We start from the raw sequence: 21,584 nt of genomic DNA on the forward strand, positions 1-21,584 counted from the left end.
GTCTTCCTGTGAAATTGCCTTTGTGTGTCGGATGAATGGCTGGATGGGGGAGGCTCCGTCAGCCCGCCGCCACGCTGCGCTGACAAGTGAGCATTCCTGGAGGAAAAACGGGGAAAGTGGAAGACCTCCCCGCTCCCTGCAGAGAGATGCTTTTTCTCCTGCATGGACCCATAAGGTTCTGCTGCGTGCCCGAGAACTTCGGGGTGCAGGTTTTGGATGACGAACCACATTGTGTTGTTAAATCCAGAGGGGCGAGAGAGAGGGCAAGCTTGTGATATGGACTCATCAGGATTGGATTGGAGGCAGCATTATTAGACTGGAGGCTTAATGAGGATTTTATTTTCTCTATTATTAAATCTGAACAGAGGAAAAAACGGCTTTGTGTTCTTGGCTTTGTGTTAACCGCGGACATGGACGCGGTCTTAAACCTCAGGGCGTCCTTTTGAAATAATAATACATTTGTATCTTTGTCCTGATGAAAACCTGCCTCTGTGGCATTAACAGGAATATTTTTTAATATTAATATAGAGATCTGGCAAAAATGAAAAAGCAACATCTTGTAGTATGTGGTCCTTTAGGCTCCAGAACGGCTTCAGTGCTCCTTGTCGTAGATTGTCTAAGGAAGACTGGAAGTGTCACTCTGAAAGAAAACCAGCGCAGCAGCTGGGAAATCTCACAACGTCCATTCTTTTATTTTTTGTTGCCTTCCCCTTCCTGGTTTGACGTCTGCCACGTGTCCCGTGACATCGACCAATGAGAGAACAAAGTGCTCCTCTGTGCACTGGCAGAGCCACGGTAGAGTAGGCTGTGTGAGGATGCAGCATGTTGAACCGTTACACTGAGTTATTACACGGCCTTTGATTGGTGCATTACATGTATCACATTACAGTAAGCTTACTGTACATTATCCCTTACTTAATGACACCTGCTCCCCCTCTCTGGGACTGGGAAGGATGAAACGCAGAGCTCAGAGCGTATGAATGCTTTCCAACCTCCCTTTAACTCATAAACTGTGATTACACACGCAGCATATCTCTCGGCCTGGTAACGGGGAGGAATGTATGACTCTGTGATCGCCTTATCCGACACAGTGACCGTCTCAGGGACACAAACATCATGTCGTCCTCTGGAACCTCCCTTAGGTCCAGATCTGGTGGCAGTGAATAGCACAGCATGACTCACCTCATCTTCAGGTATCGCTACCAGCCATTATCAACAATGTGTCTTTATATGTTATGGATGAAGTGTTGCTTATAATAATAGTACTTTGTTGTAGTTGTTGTGTTGGTCAACCTCTGCTCTGCGTCAGTGTTGCTATCATATCTTGTTATGACACGCAGCTAAATGAACTTATAGGCTCTCTGCTCTTCTGCCTTAAAATACTTCACTTGTGTGTGTGTGTGTGTGTGTGTGTGTGTGTGTGTGTGTGTGTGTGTGTGTGTGTGTGTGTGTGTGTGTGTGTGTGTGTGTGTGTGTGTGTGTGTGTGTGTGTGTGTGTGTGTGTGTGTGTGTGTGTGTGTGTGTGTGTGTGTGTGTGTGTGTGTGTGTGTGTGTGTGTGCGTGCGCGTGCGCGTGTGTGTGGCTGACTGAGCTCACCGCTGCATGCCAAAACAAAGATACCTGCGTAATTCAGCGGTGCTGTTGGGAAATCACTTGTGAAATTCCTCCGTCTTGCACAAACGCATCGAGCAGCGTGTGCGTACCAGCCCTCCTCTTCAGCTCGTCCTGATCATTTTATCACAAAGTGTTACTGACCGTGTCATCCTCTTCATCTGGCCCTTTAATCTCTCAGCTCGTCATGTGTATTCCCCAGGTGAAGCCCGTTCCATTATCGGCGCGCTCAGATGTCCTTAATGTGCCAATGTTCAGGAATAGGCCCGTCTGTGTTTCTTAATTGGCCGTCTGGGACAGGAGGACAGGAGGACAAGCGGCAGCTGCAGACCTGAGAGCAGGCCGGGCTGACTGTCCGTCAGGGTCTGTTACTGTTACTACGCATGTTCAGGCCTCATTCAGTGTACTATGCCGTGAAACTGTATACCTGCAGTTTAACACAATGAATGCCATGTAACATGGCATTCATTGTGTTAAACTGCAGGTATACAGTTTTTGTTTTTTACAGCTTTACAGTCAAACATCTGCAACAGGAAGTGATATTTTGGTACCTTCACCGCAGTGTGTCTCGCTTCCTGTTTTGCGTGCTGCAGGCGGAAGCAGCGTGCTTGTGTGACACTGAGGAGTCTTCTCAATCACTTCCTGCCAACGACACCCAGAAACACGATGCTTCACCGTCACCGTTCTCTTTCTCTCCGAGCTCACGTGGAACACAATCTGCCATCCAGGTCAGAGATGGAGGGACGATGGATGGAGCAGTGAACACCCGTCTCTCCACTGTGTCTCTCCAAGTCTAAAATATCATCCTGCTTTCAGGTTTATGTCACCCAATGCCTCGTTTCCATTTGTCTTTGGAGCGAGAGCACCCAGCGTGACTCAGTCATACTGTAGCATAAACCGGGAGCAGTAGAAGAGAATGATGCTGAAGTCTCGGTAAAGAAGGTCCAGATGCATGAAGCGGCCATCTGAATTATAATCTTTAGTGTTTAAAGGAACAGTTCAAAATACTGGGAAATCTGCGTGTTCGCTTTCTTTCTGAGAATGTGACGAGAAGTTCAATGTTAGTGTGTGATGCGCGCTGTAGACGACACTAACGAGAGCAGCAGGACTGAAGCACAGCAGTGCATTGTGAAACAAGAGCAAAGCAATGAGCTGGAGGGCGCTTTTGCGATTTAGTTATTTCTTTTAACCTTTTTGACCGAGCCAGACTAGTTTCCCTGCTTCCAGACTGTGTGCTACGCTAGGCTAACAACATCCTGACTCCAGCTCTGGACTGAATTCAGAGACATGCAATGGATGTCAGCTGGGGAAAAACTAATGTTTCCTCAAATGTTGAACTACTGTGTTAAAGGTGCTTAATAAGCAATTGAGAGCATATCTACTGCCTCAACACGGCGATCACAGCTAACGGTGCTCACAGTGCAAAACAAGGGCAGCAGTGCTGACAGTTAACCTGGGGGGGGGGGGGCGTTATGAGCTGCACATTACTCCTCTATATCTTTACATAGCAGACAGTTGTTTTCTGCTTTATTAAGGTTGTGAATATCTCACAGAGAAGCTTCAATGGAGACAGTGGATCAGTGAGCCTGCATCGCTCTGTCTCTCTGTAATGCTGCAGGAGCAGGAAGCTACACTTTAGTGACGTGTTTAGTATCGGTGGAATGAACTAAGAGCATGCAAACAATACAATATAGAACCCGAGGACAAGATAGTGAACATCTGAAGTGACCCCTCAAAGATGAACAGTGCACATTATAGTTAGAAGCCCGAATGAGGTCAGTTGGTGGCAGGGAGCCGCTGTGGTCCGGTGCAGTGTGATGATGAGCGGTCAGATTAGATCAACGTGGAGGGATGCAAATATGGGAACTGTACGTACTCGGCTATTCAAATCCAAACCTAGTGGATATCTCACAATGACAGAATTCACAATGAAGGAGGTCAGACTGCACCTCACAATCGTGTTTTGTTTTCTTTGCGGTATTTGGTTGTTTGTTTGCTGCGCAGTCATTGCACAAGCGCTTTGCATTTGTCACCTTGTTTACCTCACACCCCAGAAGAGCCATAAAGGAATCACTGTGTCACTGTATGGGCGCCCTCGTCTGCCGTCTGCCAGACAAAGTGAGTTAGATCCTCCAGAGCAGCCCGGAGACAACCTGCCAAATCCAACTGTGGCAGAAACAAACGGGCCAAAAAGAAAAAGGTATGAAAGGCAGCACTTCAACTCGTCCCGCCGTCTCTACAGGGCAGCACTGTGTCAATAGTTTACGGGTCATCTCGGTTGATTTCTGTAACATCATTGTTGGTCTCATGTTAGTGACTCAGAGCCTCGGACTGCGTTGTGTGTCATGTCTCAGTGGTCACATTGTGATTGGGCGGCGTTCCCAACAAAGACTGTTTATAGAGACAGGAAACGCTGCTTCCCCTCTGCTATGATATCAGTGACATTTAATGCGATACCGCTGTCACCGTGATGTGTGTGAAACTGTGTCCTTTTGAAAGATGACGAGGAGCCGCCTGCACCACATCTCTGTAAGTTCAAACCCAATCTACACATCGCTGTCGACTATTTTTAAAACTACTTTTGATGAAAATAAAACTGCTGAAATGACCAAACATTGTGCTAATAACACGAGACTACAGTTAGATTCATTGGATATCTCCCTCTCCCTCTCCCTCTAAACTGCATCAATAAACTCTGAAAACATATTTCTCCAGCTACGCAGATATAAGTAACTCGTACGTGTATAAAGGATACAACCATCCACATTCAACCGAGCATCAGTGAGCTCCCTCCTCCTCCTCCTCCTCCTCCAGAGCGGCCCTGACAGTGAGGCCCACAGCTGTTGGGTCGTAGCGTCCTCGCCCCGCGGTGAAAGCGATTCAGTGAAGACGTCTCTCTCCGTTAGTTTGGGCTGAAGTGCGCCTCAGGACATTCATGGTTATTAATGAGCGCTCGCTGTCTTCTATAACGACGTGGTACGAGTGTGTTCTTTTCCCCGGCTCATGTCTGAGCATCGTCCTAAATCAAAAAGGTGGAGTTCCTCCGTCAGCACATAGTATGGAGGTAAGAGAGGCAACTGAGCAACGATCACGTGCAGTGAGTCATGTGCTGCTTACAAGAGCAGCGTGTAGATGTGTGTTAGTGCTCACAGCTGTGTGTGTGGAAGGAAAATGCATTACTTTAAGTGGCCAGTAACTATTGGCTCTGTGCTGCTCATTAGCATTGAGAGCTTCCTCCTTCATTCAGGCCCCTCGTGCAGCCTCGTCTGACACAGAGATGCCCTTCATGGTCCTGACAGAAGCCACCAGAAAGAGCTCACCGTGTGCTGGTCAAAGCCTGACTTTTCCCAATGAGATCAACCGAAGCAGCCCCTCTTCTCCTGCATTGCTTCTAGATTGACATCCATAGAGAGCGATGGAGAAGGTGATGGAATGTGTAGGTGCACGTTTTATCCTGACTCTGTTTTGTCCACGTAAATGGACGATACGTGGACAGCCAACTCTGTCTTAAATCATAGTCCATATTTCTAAAAACACCTGTTTCTATGATTATATCTTACCAAACACCAGAGTCCCTGGAAGAAACACGGAGGGAAGACAGATGGAGGATTGAATTACAAGTACTATGGCCGTCTTAAGACACCTGAGGTTGCCACCTGGCACACAGCCTCGGGAGAGACCTCAAATATAAAGACAAGACAAATGAGACCAGAATTAGCTCTACAGCGCAGCCTGTCCCTCTGCCTCCCTCTGTGCCGCTCGTTAGCTCGTTAGCTCTGGAGACGGACCTTCAGTTAGCGGCTGTAGCAACTCAAACTCAGCGGCTGGGCTCAAAGCGGCTGGTGGAGCGCTGGGTCTAACCTGTGTAACTGCAGCAACACAAACCCGACCAGTCCAGGATCCGCACATTTTCTGTTGCTAACGTTTCGAGTTGCTACCGCCGCTAGCCGAAGGTCTGTCTCCAGAGATGACCGCTCCCGCCAAAGTAGTCGAAGAGCGAGGCCAGAGGGCCGCGGGTTGCGCAGGCTAGATAATGCTTGTCTCATTTGTGGTCTGATAAACAGTAAATTCATCACATTTCAGAGCCCCTCATTGCTCTTTTACAAGCTGCTGTCACTGTCACAGTGAACCTAAATACAAACGGTTTTACATCTTGCAAAATAGTGCACCTTTGACTTTTTATTTTTGTCCCACCGCATGTCCCTTCCTGGCCTCCGTACTAAGCGAATATTGTGTGGTTCCTTGTAAAAAAAGAATGCATCACTTACCAATGCAAAGCTTCCCACGGTTTAGCTCCACACTGTTCTTTAAATACTGTATATTGATATGATATTGATGCTCCTTATCGGTTCAATCATTCATTTTTGAAACCTCCCCTCGCCGCCACTTTTAATATAACTTATTTTGGCCAAACTCTGTCCCCAGAACACTATGAGCAGTCACGGCACCGTTTCTATGGCTCAAAGAGTCACTTACCTGTAATTATTGATGAGCGCTGCCAGGCTCAGTGTGTTGTTCACTGCAGCTTTCCTCAGACCTGTGAGCGGTCCTGTGGCCAATTGCTCACACACTGCAGGGCTCTATCAATTCAGCCCCTCTTCATAGCCGCTATAATGGCCGCTATAATTTATTCTGCGGTACTAATTAATGAATTGGGACACACAGGGGCCATTTTAACCCACATGTAAACAAGCTGAACTGCTCTTTGAATCTCCTTAATTTGGCAATTACAGGAACAGAAAACCTGTTTCTGGTCGATCTCCCTGCTTGACCTGATGAAGGCAGATAAAGGTTCTAACAGTAGAATGCAAATAGGGCAGGGAGGGTCTGAGATGAGTCTCTGTGTGGAGGCAGACAGGTGTGTGTGTGTGATTAGGAAGGAGGGGTAGCAGTTCAGCTCAGCAGTTAATTAGACCCTGAGGGTCACACACACTGATCACACACACACACACAAACACGTTTGCCTTTGAATTAGTTTTTGTTGCTCCGATATGGAAGCGTATGTATTAGTCTCCATTTTGCACATTAGAGTACTCGATGCAGAACATCAAATGCTAATAAATGTTCAACGGTAATGTTTCGGCCTCTGTGACATCTGTTCACACGGGCTTACCACCGTGGTTACAGTTCTCTGTGTTATATCCAAATCTCTCTTCACTGCTCGATACCGCTAGAAGTACCAGAGTTCTTTTTGTGAGTTGGGTGAACTGTCCCTAAAATATCATAGTACTTATTAAAGTGGTATTACCATAACATGAGTTCATAAGCGCTGCTGCATCTGTTACTAATGCTCTGTTGCTCGTGTTAGAAGGGTCAGTGGTTGTGTGCAGTGGTACAAACCTTTAAGAAGTTGGTACCGAGTTATTTTTGCTAAAAAAAAGAAAGAAAGTGGATTTGGAGAAGAAAGCCACACGAGTGTTTTGACAGCTTCAGATCAGCTAACTGTTCCTTGCGGCGCGTCTGTGCTGACGTGGTGCACACCCATCACCACTAACATGTGCTGTAAGTGCACGCATTAGGAACCACGTGGCCGGAAGCCGCTCCCTCGGTGACTATTCATCTCCAGAGCAGTGAGCCGGTCTGGTGAGCGGGGTTAATGGCAGCACTTTAACACATTTAGGAATGCTGAACTCCTTGCAGCTCGAGGGCATCAGCTGGAGGGGGAAGCCAGCTGAGTGACACTAAAGCTCGTCATCGTTCTGAGCTCTGCTGTGTGGTAATGGAGCTGAAGCTGCAACGCAGACGATACAGAGAATACAGACCCCAAATACAATCTGCAGTTGTTTTTATCATCAGGGTGTGAGGTGGAGTCCATTTGCCTTTTCTGTCAAAGACGTAAGACTGTGTTGTGTGATTACTGTAAACTGAAGGAAACGCACAACAACACAAAAACCCACCCGTAGAGCTCTCAGAGCTATTTCAGGACCATCACCGTTCTCACAAATATTGCGATTGTAATTTGACTTGCAGTATTTTCTATAAATGTCATGATGGGCCTGTTTGTATTCATAGTCTACATTAGTTTCATCATCACAAACGTCTCACATTCAGAGCTTTTATAACATAGTGACCCGTCGCTAGCTTCATCACCTCCATGCTTCTTATTCTTTCAAACATACAAAGACATAGTTTGGTGTCTGTTTGTGAACAGAACCATCTCTGGCTCAGCACAAATAGTACAAGAGCTCAAAACACTTGTTAATTATGTATTAGAATCACAAGCTTTGAAAATGTCTTTAATTGCAAAGTAGATATAAAAACAATCATCCGGTGCTAAACGTTAACCGTTTGTATTGTTGGACTTAAAGGGCCCCTTCAATGCTCTGATACAGTCTTATGTCAAAGTGACAACTCAACAGTCCAACTGACATTGAACGGCATTTTGATTTGTCTGCTTCTGTTCTGAGAAACAATTGTCCAGTGTTCTACTGTCCACCTCATAACTCCATTCAAACACAAATAAACACATTCAATTGCATTAAACCGAAGCCGATGACAAGCTCCAGTCTTACGCATTGACTGAATGTCCCTGCATGACAGCAGAGGGCCGTGCCTCCTCACTGTTCACCCATCACCGCTATCAAGGTCTCTATATACATGCCGAGTTCAGACGGGGAACACATGTCGGTCGCACAATGGCGGCAAAATGAGTCATCAGGAAGCTTGTTTTCTCTGATTTATATCCTGCGTGTGAGCTATACGCTGACGACAACGTACAGTTCTCCATGCCCCCCCCCCCCCCCCCCCCCCCCTCCTCGTAATTGCTTTAAGCTAAATTTAATTTGGGATAATCAGCAGAAAGACGAGCCTGGCTTGTCTCTCTAACTGTACTGAAGCCAGTGTGTGCTCAGCTCGCCGTAACACACCATACTGATAGCGATATAAGACATCCCAGGAGGTTGTTGGTTGGAGTCTTGCTAATATTTGAACTTCACTTCTAGTTTCTGACACAGAGCAGGCCCGTTCTGCAAGGATGGGTCAGTAGTCCCTCTTTGAACATCTGCGAATGCCCTCGCTCCATTACACTGTGTGCGCGTGCGCGTGCGCGCGTGCGTGCGTGCGTCCGTCCGTCCGTCCACAGGCCTAATAGACAAAGCTAATTACTCTGCAGTGCTTCGGGGTTGGAGGATGCTTTGTGATCTTTCAAGCCCACTCGCTTCCCTTTGTCCGATCTCGGCGCTGCCACACACGTGTTTAGTCATGCACACACACACACACACACGCTCTCACATACACGCTGCAGACTGTGTGTTCTAAGCAGACAGGCAAACAGTTGAGCGACCCTCTGTAATAGATGTTGTTAGCAAACACAAATGAACACGTCCAGCGTTTACAGAGCAACATTATCATTCCTTTGGAGTCGTGCTTGTGTCCACCTGATGATCATTGTCCGGTAGTCGCTCTCTTGTGTCTCTTAAGCTGCTAAATGATCCGTTCTGTTCACCAGCTAGTTGATAACTGAGGCTGTTTGCAACCTTTTGATATCTAAATATTGATCCGTGCAGCTTTAAAGTACATTTGTAATATGAGACACGAGCAGACATGCAAACATTTACATCCAAGAAGCTGGAGCCAGAAAACGTTTGATCGTGTTTTATACCAAGAAATAACTTAAATGATTAAATCATTGACAAAACTATCATTGATTCATTTTCAGTCGATCAACGGCTCAATTAATCAACTAGATATTCAGCTCTTAATGCAACAACAATACATTCTGATACTTGAATGATGAAGGCGCTTGCAAATGACAAGTTAAATGTAAACCGTACTTTAGTGTTTCATTGTCACCTCTTTGCTTTAGATTTCATGAAACTATTTCTTTTTGCTTTTTAGAAAATGTACCAAAACACTGTCAACGAGGAGTAGAGATAATAATGAGAATAAATATGAACCAACATGTAAATCATACCCTCTAAACTAAAAAGGAAATCTGGTTTGAATGGACCGTGAGTATGAGAAACATAAAGTTATGTTGAGTAAATCTAACATCCCTGATGGTACTTAAACAAAACATGATACTATTTAGCACTGCATTTAGATCATGAATGATGAGTTACCAGTGTCTCTGAGATTCAAATCATTTTCATGAGCTTGTATGAATGTAGTAAAGCTCCTCCCTGACTCGTCTCCATCCTGCAGGAGCACGTGCACGGCGCTCCCGACCGGCTCCCCTCGCTTTTCTATTTCTGGCATCTTTGGGCACAGGGCCCATTGTGCCGACATCCTTCTTAATCCACCTGCTCTTCTGCTCTGTGCTGATTTCCAGCTGTTGCCACTGTTTAAGATGGACTTCCCTTCATTTTGGCACAGGAAACACATTGTCTCTTTCTTTGTTTTAGGCCAGCAGAAAACGGTCAGAAATGCTGTTTCCAGCGTCATGTCAAGTGCACTGTGTCACCGCTGCCGTGGCATGTTTCCATCCTTCCGTCATAGAACAATAAACAATAAGCAATTACAGGCCAGACGAGTCGGCCCTGCTGTCAAGAACAAATATGTCCGCCTCGCCCTCTTAAACCCAACCTGACCTTCCTGCACAGCCTTTCCTTCCTCAGCATTACAGATCAGCTGAGGTGTGAGCGCATAAAAACAAATGTCAGGCAGCGCTCTGCTGCACACTTTAAGCCCTGTGCTGCTCACTTGTGAGGCCGTGTGCTGCGGTGACTGTTGGTGCTCAGTGGAACACGCTGCAGCCGTGCAGCGAGGAGCCAGACGATGTGTGTGGCAGCGAGTCGAGGGGAGCGCTGGACTGCACAGAGTCGACCTCCACTCGTCATGATGCAGCTGCTCTCTCTCTCTCTCTCTCTCTCTCTCTCTCTCTCTCTCTTGGCCTTTATGTGTCTCTGGGTCTCCCGTGTCTCTGTTCCTTTTATCAGGAACTCTGTGTGTTTATTCCCATGAAGCATCGTAACCTGTCCTCCCTGCTTCTGTCTCAGCAAGCATGTTAAAAAGTAGACGTGCGTGTCTCTTAAAGGATCTTGAGTATTGGGTTCTAGATAGGTCGTTGACCTCGGTTCGCAGTGATTATCAGTAATGATATGCTTTGTATGTATTGTGGCAAAAGGTGCGATGAAAAATGTGGGTGCACCTAAATGATGGGCCTGTGCACCTAAATGAAAATGTGAGGCGCCCCGTCACAACCCTGCCATCTCCACGTCCCGCTGCCATCGGTCCTGTAAACCATTCAGCAGACTTGCTGGACAGTCTGACCCAGTTGCACCATAATTACAGGCAGCTCATCGTTAATGTGCAATAGCTGATAATTAATGCCGAAATGCTGCACACGGCACATTTGAATGAAGATCCAGTGAGTCATCTGTTCTCTCCAATTAGTCTCACTTTAGTGAAATTAAGGAATTGATATTTGTTTTTCAGTAGCTGATCATGAGCGGAATATGTGCTGGTAAATGATCCGCCCGCAGTCGTGAGGAATGAGGAGAATGAAAGCGCCTCCCTGCCTTTGAGTCTGTATGTTTGCGCATCACTGTCTGAAAGAACACGGCCTCGCTGTTCATGACAGTAGACAGACATGTTAACCGCCTGCACTTGGATTTGTTTGAGGAGCTTCAGGCCTCAGGTCTTTCAGACAGCATGATGTGCTTCCAGTCTGTGAGGTTAGCGGATTCTCCCTGACAGGACATCAGTAGCCTGCACCAGAGGGCGAACAGGCAGCCACCGTGCACTGCTGCTGAACGGGGCAAACAGGGGAACTGTGGTCGAGTACCACCTGTTCAGCAGCAATGTCTATGATGTTCCTTTATGCTATACACGCCTGCTTCATTAAGTTATAGTGACCTTTTTTCTGGCTTTCACTACCAAACTAGGCTAAATTCTAAGAATCCATTTGACCTTTGTACCCTATAAATCAGCTGTAATACTTGTATGATATCTATAGGATTGCTGTTGTCTCTCTCACTGTCACTCTGTCTTTAAACTCCCTTGGTCTCTACTTGAGCTACTCCTTCTTACTATTGCACTTTAGCACGTTCCTGTTCCGTAAATGTCACTTGTCGCCCTCATAGACTCAAAAAATTGTTGTTTGGAGAAAGGCTGTAATATTAACCAACACATATTTGCAAATTGCACATTATACCTTTTAATATGAAGATTGTTAGAATGGCCGAAATCTATTTCCAGTCGACTGTCCAGTAAAAAGAAAAAACTAAATGTTTCTGTCTGTCTCTCCTCACATTACTGCAGCATCCTGTTCTCTCCGTTGTGTTTGGGTGTTGCTGGCACCAGTGGACCTTTCAATATGCTGGAAGTGATTTTAATTAGGTTTCATACAGCGCCTACAGGCTCTTTATCGCCTCCCTTCTCAATCTCCTATGCACCTGCCGGGCTCGTCTTTTGTTATCAGCCTTCCATCAGGCCTCCTGTAATACCAGTGAAGCCTGTCTAGAGCTCTCCAAGCTGTGCAGTCTCACCATACATCACATAGTTATGACTGCAACATCTTCCATGCCTGCCAACAGTAAACCCCTTTCTTTCGGCGTTCAGGGATACAGATTTTATCCTCGCAAGATTTAGCTAATTTTAGCAGGGTAGCCTGCATCAATAAGCAGTCTCCCTAACATTTTGCTAATGATAATAATGTTGACTAAATACAGTACATACAGTATATGTTGTGTCTTTTTGCAAGTCATCCCCTTTGTCATTAAGTTCCCATGACTCAGGGAGGAAGCCCAGAAAGTGTTGTAATTCTTGAGTCAGCTATTGTGGGAGTTGCCACATTTTGCTGCTCTGCATTGTTTCGTGAGGGAATGTTTTCATGCTCAAGAGGATATTATGGCTAACTGCATTACTTCTCTCTCTCCTCCACTCTTGTCCCCTACCCCCTCGTTCATCTCAACATTGACAGAAAAGATGAACAAAGCTCACATGGCTCATTCCCAACTGTCTCTCCTCTCTTTGAAAAGGTATCGGAAAGAACGTCATCTGCGACCGGACAGCAACGCCTCTGGATGCCTTCCGAATGATGTCAGCGGCCCAGTACTACCCCAAGTTGCTGAGCATTATGGGAAATGTGTTACGTTTCTTGCCGGCCTTTGTTCGAATGAAGGAGCTGTTAGAGGAGGGCTACATCGGGGAGCTCCTGGTCTGTGAGGCGCAGGTAAGCCTAAATCTATAATAATGACAACAATGTGATACTTTCTCTTGAGGTCTGTTTGAGTAAGAGCAGCGCCCACAGAACTTGCAAGATATCGGTGTCTCACTCAAAGTCACTATTGCACTGTGGGTACTTTCTGACACAAGATTTGACCTCAGATACTTCTGTAGTCCTGATCGCATTCAAGTGAAAAAAAGATCTAATCTAGTTTTAAATCTTTGCCCTCAAGGTCCACAGCGGTAGTCTCCTGGGGAAGAAATACAACTGGAGCTGCGATGACCTGATGGGAGGCGGCGGTCTGCATTCGGTGGGCAGTTACATCATCGACTTGCTTACGTTTCTGACTGGTCAGCGTGCAGCAAAGGTCCATGGCTTCCTCAAGACCTTTGTCAAGCAAACGGATCACATCCGGGGCATCCGTCAGATCACCAGTGACGACTTCTGCACGTTCCAGATGGCTCTGGAGGGGGGCGCCTGCTGCACCGTCACGCTCAACTTCAACATGCCTGGGGAGTTTCGGCAGGAGGTGATCGTTGTGGGGACGGTCGGAAGGTTAACGGTCACGGGGACCGACCTGTACGGACAGAAGATCTGCGAAGGCGGAGAAAGCGGTGGAGGTCCTGAACTCCTGCTCAAAGACACAACGCCTCTTGAGAATGCCTCATTACCGGAGAAGGCCTTCAGTGACATTCCGTCACCGTATCTTACCGGAACGATCCGCATGATCCAGGCTGTGCGGCAGGCCTTTCAGGACCAGGACGACAGGCGGACGTGGGACGGGAGGCCTCTGACCATGGCCGCTACCTTTGAGGATTGTCTTTACGCGCTTTGCGTGGTGGATACCATCAAGAAGTCCAACCAGAGTGGAGAGTGGCAGAACATTGTGGTGATGACAGAGGAACCGGAGATCAGCCCGGCCTATTTGATCAGCGAGGCCATGCGGCGGAGTAGGATGTCACTCTACTGTTAGTATCCGGCTGATGGGCGGAACCCTTTGAGATGGCTGGACGCCCTGAGCAGTAGAGGAACCGCAATGTGATCAATAATCTAACCTTTATTTATAAGGAAGCCTTTCCTTTCTTTGCTTTTAAAAGAAGACTTGAGTCCTTCCAAGGAGACACTTGTAATTAAAACTGATTCATACAGCGGAGGCAGAGCAGGGAGTGAGACTAATGCTACTGTGTTCTGCTTGACCATAAGGATATTGCGCCTCTCGTTTCTGCTTCTCTTCTACTATGACTGGGTCTGGAAGACAACTCCTTACACTGTGGGTCCAAACGAGGACAGCCAAGGAGGAACTATAGTCCTCTCAGTTGAAACTGTGCCGCCGTATTGTTGCTGTAGTCTGAAGTACTTGCTAGTTTTACCAAGTGAATGTCTTGAAAAGAAAATCTGTGTGTGTGTGTGTGTGTGTGTGTGTGTGTGTGTGTGTGTGTGTGTGTGTGTGTGTGTGTGTGTGTGTGTGTGTGTGTGTGTGTGTGTGTGTGTGTGTGTGTGTGTGTGTGTGTGTGTGTGTGTGTGTGTGTGTGTGTGTGTGACAAATCAATAGTTTGGCTGGTGGGTTGTTCAGAGGGGTTTACCCTCTGTTTGGCGTATGCAATATATCCAGGCGGCAGCAGAATCACCTTTGTTAAGGGTGGAAACACACTCTGGTGTGCCTTTATGCAGTAACAGTAGCCTGTGCATCAGTTTGCGAGTCCTGTATGAGTGGCTAGTGCAGTGATGCTTTGGTGTTCTTCTTATTTATTTTGTGCGTTTTCTATTGTCATGAAGCATGGCCATGATGCATAAAATTCTCTGTGTGCATACCTGCACTGAGCCTGAAGTGTGGCTATGATTACAGTCTTGCACTAAGTTGCGAGTAAATGCAGAGCAGTGTGAGGGTTTGATCTTGATATTACAATGCAATGGGTTCACACTTGCATCAAGCCACCGTGGTTGAGCATATAGCATGCTTTATAGAGCTTCTTTAACATGCACAGTGGAATGCAGGTATGTCAGTCTGCTTCACATACAAGTTCAGTTTGGACTCACACCTACAGTAAGACTGTAAACTTTGCATCTCTTCTAGTTTCCGTTATAGGTGTTAAAGGTTACGGCTGGTGTTATTCTACGTTCCTATTAACATGTCTGTGGAACGGGCCCCCGAGCCCTTTGAGTCATATTGAAGATGTAAACTACACATTTAGTGCTCGAGTGAGAAGTGATAGAATATCAGCGCCCTTATCTTTAGAACAGTGCAACAGCATTCCATTAGAAGACCATGTAATTAGTAAAGAGAGCCAATGAAGAAGACACTAGCGCCGCAGCTTTTAAATCGCAATTGTGATTCCAATTGAAATGTGTGATTTCTACCATGCATGCAGACATCCCACCTGACTCTCTGTGTTTGGATCAGTTTTGCAGTCGCAGAAAATCCAACCACACGTTGTGTTCTACTCCCGGACACTCACACGCTGAGATCCAGTGTGACTCCAGCTTTAGTATCTGTGCAGCTGAGAGAACAGCACCGACCTACAAGCCAAAAGATTGATCTTCTCTTTGAACGCATCTCTGTCCCCCCCCCGTGTGTTTTAAACTCTTAAACTCTGCTGAGATACTATCGTGTGTAACGACTACTGAAAATGTACATATGAAAACATGATGAAACAATATGCGTTTGTCTAAAGGAATAAACAAGTACTGTATGTATTTTATTTGTAAAAACCAAGGAGCTTATTTATTCTTTGTTTTCTGTATTCTTTGCTGTTGAAGGTTGTTTTTGGCAGACTGACCTGCAGTGTGTTTGGGAGAGCGGCAGCAGACTGAGGCCTTGGAGCGTTCATCTTCTCGTCCCCGTCTGTGAATTATTGACCAAAACAAGCTCTTCTTTTAACGCGGTTATGAAAAGCTGCACGCCGTAAACACCCCGGCTAACTAGTCCGAGTCCAACACTGATAAGCTATCGCTCTTAAGATAACTCAAGTTACACGATTGACCCGTGTGTACCGAGCGCCTTATCAAATCTGCATATAGACTCAGTCCTGTGAACATGCTCTATGACTGTGTGATTCATGGCTCTGTGCTGGAATAGCCTCTGGCTGTTGAGTCTGACTTGGATGTAAATTATCTCCCACTGGTTGGCCGACGGACCCGTACGGGGAACCTAAGGTGAGCGTCTGACATTAGCCCCCGAGCCCTGAGACTGGTTGAGTCCACCGGTCTAATACTGTGTCTCCTGCAGAGGAAAAGTCCCACCGTTAACATTTACATGGTCACACACACAAATCATAATCGTTAATCATTTGTTTCCACTTGCTTCACCACTGAGATCCATTTTCTGCCACGGTTATTAGGGCCCGAGCAACTGACAACGCCGGGCCAGCGAAGGCCCTATTGAAATTGTACCCGTTTAGGTAAACGTACGCATGGTTGGAGGACTTGCCATGCATGAAAACTCACCAAATTTTGGGGACTTGTCAGGCCTGGTGAAAATAGCCATCTGAAAAAGAATGCATCTTTCTGTGTTAAGAAATGGCTCTCTAGCGCCCCCTACAAGTCGGACCAGCGACGCCCCTCGGCCAGTATGTCCGATTGACTTGAAATTCAACACACATGTCCACTTGAGCTAGAGCTACAAAAAAGCCAATCAGACCCCTAAGCTCCGCCTACTTAGATTTTCCGCCATATTGAATTTAGTGTAAAACACATTTCTGCGAACTCCTCCTACATGCTTAGTCCCATTACTACCAAATTTGCTGTGGATCATTACTGGATCTACGTCATCAAAAGTTATCAAAAGCTTTTTGATATCTCTTTTCGTTTACAAGATATGTACCAATAAACTTCTTAGGGGCGTGGCTTACTATCAATACATATAACCTCTCAACCGTTTGTCCTAAAATTACCAGATTTTCAGCATATGTGCACATTGCGTCCTCTAACATACCCTGAGATTTATTTTGCATTCAACAACTAGGGGGCGCTAGAGTAAACCCTCGAAGTTGTGCTTTTTGTCACTTTTTGCAGATTTCAGCCTTCGCACTTTAACGAACTCCTACAGATTTTAAGCGATCAACTTCTACTTAGGTCAGGATGCTCTTAAGATCTTTGTGATTAAAAGTTATCAAAATAGAGAGTTTTCATCAAAGAACCTTGACGTGGCGTGGCGGCCATTTTGCCTCATTGTTTATGAAAAAATAAGTTCTTATAAGTTGTTATAACTCCAAGGTACATTATCCAATCCGCACAAAACTTCTTATGCATGATGCTACTTCAAGCCTAAACATACTTCAATTGAAAACAATTCAATAACTCATAGCGCCGCCTACTGGCTAAAGGAAATGTCATATTCTATACTTTTATTTATACCTCCTAGCCAGGTGACCTGATTAGTCAAAAATTTGGTAAGGATAGCCTTAAGACATTGATGATGCATCATCATGAATATTGTGAGTTTTTGTTGAACGCTGTTGCCGTGGCAACGCATCGTTCGCCATGAAAGAGGAAGCTGATGGTTTAGTGGGTTGGGATGCTCAAAAACTCATGGAACTTTGTACATGTGTCACAAGTCATATGAAGAAATAGTTTATACAATTTTCTTTATTGGCCGTTTTAAATTGCCTCTATAGCGCCCCCTACAATATTTCAAAAGAGCAGCCCCAGCGCTACGTTTTGGCTACATATATGAAGCTTGGTAGGCACATGTGTCCTATGGAGACTTAAAGAAAAGTCTCTTGGGACCATGCTCCCAAGTCGGCCATTTTCAATTTTGTATGAATTTATACAATATTTCGACGATGCAGCCCTCGCAGTACGTTTCACTATCTATATACGTATACAATTTAGATGTATAACATTTGGTAAACAGATGTATCACATGTAGACTTACAAAAAAGCCCCTGGAGCTCTAAACCCAACCGGAAGTCAGCCATTTTGAATTTAGTGAAAGAAACACATTTTTGCGAACTCCTACACGCTGGCTCCGATTTCTACGAAATTTACTGTGGATCATAATTGGATCTAGATCATCAAAAGTTATCAAAATCTTTTTGATATATCTTTGCGTTTACAAGATATGGACCAATACACTTCTTAGGGGCGTGGCAAAATATCAATTCACATAACTTCTCAACCATTTTTTCTAAATTCCCAAAATATTCAGCATATGTGCACATCACATCCAGTAACATACCCTGAGAATTGTTTTGCATTCGACCACTAGGGGGAGCTACAGTAAACCCGCAAAGCCTACTGGCTAAAGGAAATGTCTGATGTAACTCAGCTGGACTTGTTCCAAACGGTCCCAAACTTCACATGCTTGATAACACTCATGGCCTGAGGATGTCTACAAGCTAATTTTCCCTAATACTCACAGCGCCACCTGATGGCGAAAGGAAATCTGCGTTTTTTGACAAACACCATCCGATTTACATGACTTTTACACAATGTGGTTTACACTTGATATAGAGCTACATAATGCACGTGTTCTGTAGCGCCAGGCAAAAGATGTTTCAGACGCAACAGTGACTCACAACATCAGCTTTGGATTCACTCTCAGTTTGTAGCTGGTTTATCCGTATCCGTATCCACACAGACTCCTCCTCCTCCTCCTCCATGGAGAGGAAGTCAAACAGCTCAGCAGACTCATCCTCAGCAGCTTCCCCGGGTGCTGTGGTGAACCAGAGGGCTTTTTCCTTCAGCAGCAAAATAACAGCAAAAGACTTAATTTCCTTTCTTCAGTACCCATTACGATGCTGACAATGATAGCGATGCAATGCTCTCACATCACCACCTTCATACTCATAACCGTCTACTGCTTATTGTTGACATCTATGCATGGATCGCTCATGAGAAACGGTTCATTTTGGAGGCGAACAAAGTCAAAGAGGGGCTTCATCTGCCCTTGGAGACCGTTACTTAGCAACCGGATGCCTCGTTGTGGAAACTAGGTCCTTTCTTCTTCTCTCTCCTTTCTTTCCCCTCACACAGTAACACAGTATCACAGTAACACACTGCCCTCACCTCCTCTGCATGTCAGCACTCTCCCCCTCCTCCCCCCTCGTTCTCTGACTGACTGGTCAAAGGGTCAGTGAGTGGTGAGAAAAGATAACGCTTTGTGATCTGCTCTTCACTGATCAGTCTTCTTCACGGGGTAGCCCGCAACATCAGTTTCTCCTTTCTTTCTCTCTTATCTCCCCTCCCTCTCTCTCTCTCTCACCCTCTTTTATATCTAGTGGGAGTCAGGTTGAAGCCTGGAGGACAAGCTCATGCTCCCTCAGACCTTCCCTCAAAACCTCTTCTCCCCTCATCACCTCTCCTCTCCCCTCATCACCTCTCCTCTCCTCTCCTCTTTAAGTACTTTAGTAACCAGGACAGAAGTAACCAAGCCCCCTTTAATAGAAGTGAGATAGAGGTAGTGAAAGCCTTTCCTCAGCTGGTTTAGGGATGCTGACTGCTGCTCTGTCTTCATGTACCCTTACCTTGTTCGAAGAGAAACAAATATCCATCTCGATGCTGTATTGTGACTATATCCAATCATTGTCATGTCTGTATATTGTGGATGCGTGGACCTCTGTACATACTGTACTTTGAGCTCTCAAACGCGTCCTTATGGGTTTTAATCTAGAGAATGTACTTCCCGTAGGAATTGTTCATATTTTCTACCCGTTATGGGCGACATGACATTGTTAGGAGGTGGTCCCATGTCACAGCAATAGAAGCCCCTCTGAGTTCACTGCGTGCTGTAAAGTGTGATGGTGCACTTCTGTCAAATAACGCCGTCCCCTCCCCCTCTCTCTCTTTTCGTTGGCTGTGTGACTCCTGCCTCAGTGTCTCATCTCCCTGCACGTGTGTGTGTGTGTGTGTGTGTGTGTGTGTGTGTGTGTGTGTGTGTGTGTGTGTGTGTGTGTGTGTGAGAGAGAGACATGGTTTACAGCTGTAGCACTTGTCTCATGCTGCAGTTTCTATGGAATAAAACAATATGTTTAATCCATAAAGACTCTAATTTGATTTTCTTATGAATATCATTTGGTTGCATGGATGCCAGCTGAACACATTTAAGGGGAGATGCTCCAGGAGAATAGTGAACATTTGAATTTATGGATATCGCCATGAAACTCCCTCAGTGGATTATTTCTATCTGAAAATATATGTTTAGATATGCAAATGAAGCATCATCTTATTGTTGGAATGCTGTTAAGCATTCCAACTATTGTTATCCTGTTTCTCTTTATTCCTCTTTATTTTATATTTCTTCCGTACACTTTTTGCTACTTAACTCCTTCCACATTTTTTAAGCTACAGAAACCGTTCAACTATCAAAATGTTCAGCTCTTTCAGCTCATGACTGCTATATCTTTTCATATTTGTAATCTTTTAACTTTGTGAAATATTAAGCTATTTGCAATTTTCTTTTGAATGGGATCTCTATGGAGAAAATCTTCAAATCCTGTTAAACTTCTTCAACTTTCAAAGCCTTCTTCTTCTCATACTTTCAGCTACAGACACCATAGTGAGACATTTCAACTACAAGGGTTTTCAGCAGTGCAGTTTAAATGCTTTCAGGCTTCAACATTTTTCAGATAGGTAGTGTCCCATTTCTTAATTTTCAGCAATTTTTTTACAATTCATTTCAGCTTTCAGCATTCCAACACATTTTCAGCAGGAAATGCATTTTCTAGTTGAACACTGAACATGTTGGGGTTGTATAGTTGATATATTATAGTCAGAGGTTTCTACTGGATATCACTCCATCAATCAAACAATACTGTCAGCAATCATTTAAACATATATATTTTGGTCATGTTTGTGGGAATATAATGTTGTATAAATCAGGATATGAATTATATGTGAGCAAACCCCTCTGTGTATAGAGAGGAATGAACAGTAAAGTTTGGTGTATGTAAGCGCTGCTGAAGAGGAGATTTATGGATCAAAAACTCATTTTAAAGATGTGTTTTGTAAAATGACGTACGTTTTAAAGACACTACAGCTGAATAAGGTAAAACTATTTAGTAACTGATGTCACCATGAAGCTTCCCCAGTTAATTACTTACATTAAAACAATTGTTTTTTTTTTCATTATAAGTTTTCTGCGATGTTATGTTTAAATATGCTAATGAGGCATTATCTGATGGTAACTGTTGGTGAATTTAGGAGAAATCTACAGACTCAAATAGATGAGGTAGTGAAATAAACCCCTAACTGTGTGTTTTGGATGTTTTCTTTCCACTCTTTTTAAAGACGATGAGTTATGGGAGCAAAATAGCCCAAAATCTCACCAGCACATGAAAAACAATGCTTTTCATTAGATTGTCTCACTTTGTCTCTGCATGCATGTGGCTCTGAGATGTAAATGATACAGAAACACCTGCTGCTGCTCAGAGGCTTGTTTGTTGTTTCATGGGAGGACCAGGAGTCCTTCAGCTTCTCCTTGGCTGCAGACATGTGGAGAGTCTCTGCTGACCCCTGCTGGCTGCTGAACACATGTTTGCAAACTTTGAAATCCAGAACAAGTAATTGCTGCAGTATTCGCTAATGGGAATTCTTCAAATTAAAAATATGTTTAAAAGATTAGTTCATTGTTTTTTATGATAACATATTCTTGTTAAATGTTATGAATGAATTTCCTTTGTATACATATACACTACAAAAGAATAAGAAAAACCTGAAACTTCTGATTTAATCAAATGCGGTTTTACAGATTTTGAGATTTTCCAAGTAGTCTAGTTTCAAAAGCTGGAGAAAAAGGTTTCAGCCAACGACCCCTCGTCAGTTTAGAGAGACCTGGAAGTACTCACCAACTACAGGAGACCATCCCCCCCACTGAGGCCAATCACCAACTGGCTGACGACCTGAATTTTTTCTACTGCAGGTTTGATAA

The 21,584-nt window shown here is 44.9% G+C and overlaps 1 protein-coding gene across 1 annotated transcript in view; it reads left to right on the forward strand.

The window, feature by feature from the left end:
• The window catches only part of gfod1 (glucose-fructose oxidoreductase domain containing 1), a 30,879-nt gene extending 9,969 nt beyond the window's left edge, over window positions 1-20,910 (forward strand). Inside the window, exons 2-3 of the mRNA XM_076085440.1 lie at window positions 12,531-12,724; window positions 12,951-20,910. Coding sequence (XP_075941555.1) covers window positions 12,531-12,724; window positions 12,951-13,691 — 935 coding nt within the window. The 3' untranslated portion in view covers window positions 13,692-20,910. The remainder of the gene's footprint in view (window positions 1-12,530; window positions 12,725-12,950) is intronic.
• The last annotated feature ends 674 nt before the right edge of the window (window positions 20,911-21,584 follow it).

This window comes from Anarhichas minor, unplaced genomic scaffold (assembly GCF_050575085.1).
Source record: "Anarhichas minor isolate MPS153535 unplaced genomic scaffold, ASM5057508v1 ptg000155l, whole genome shotgun sequence".
NCBI classification, from domain to species: Eukaryota; Metazoa; Chordata; class Actinopteri; order Perciformes; family Anarhichadidae; genus Anarhichas; species Anarhichas minor.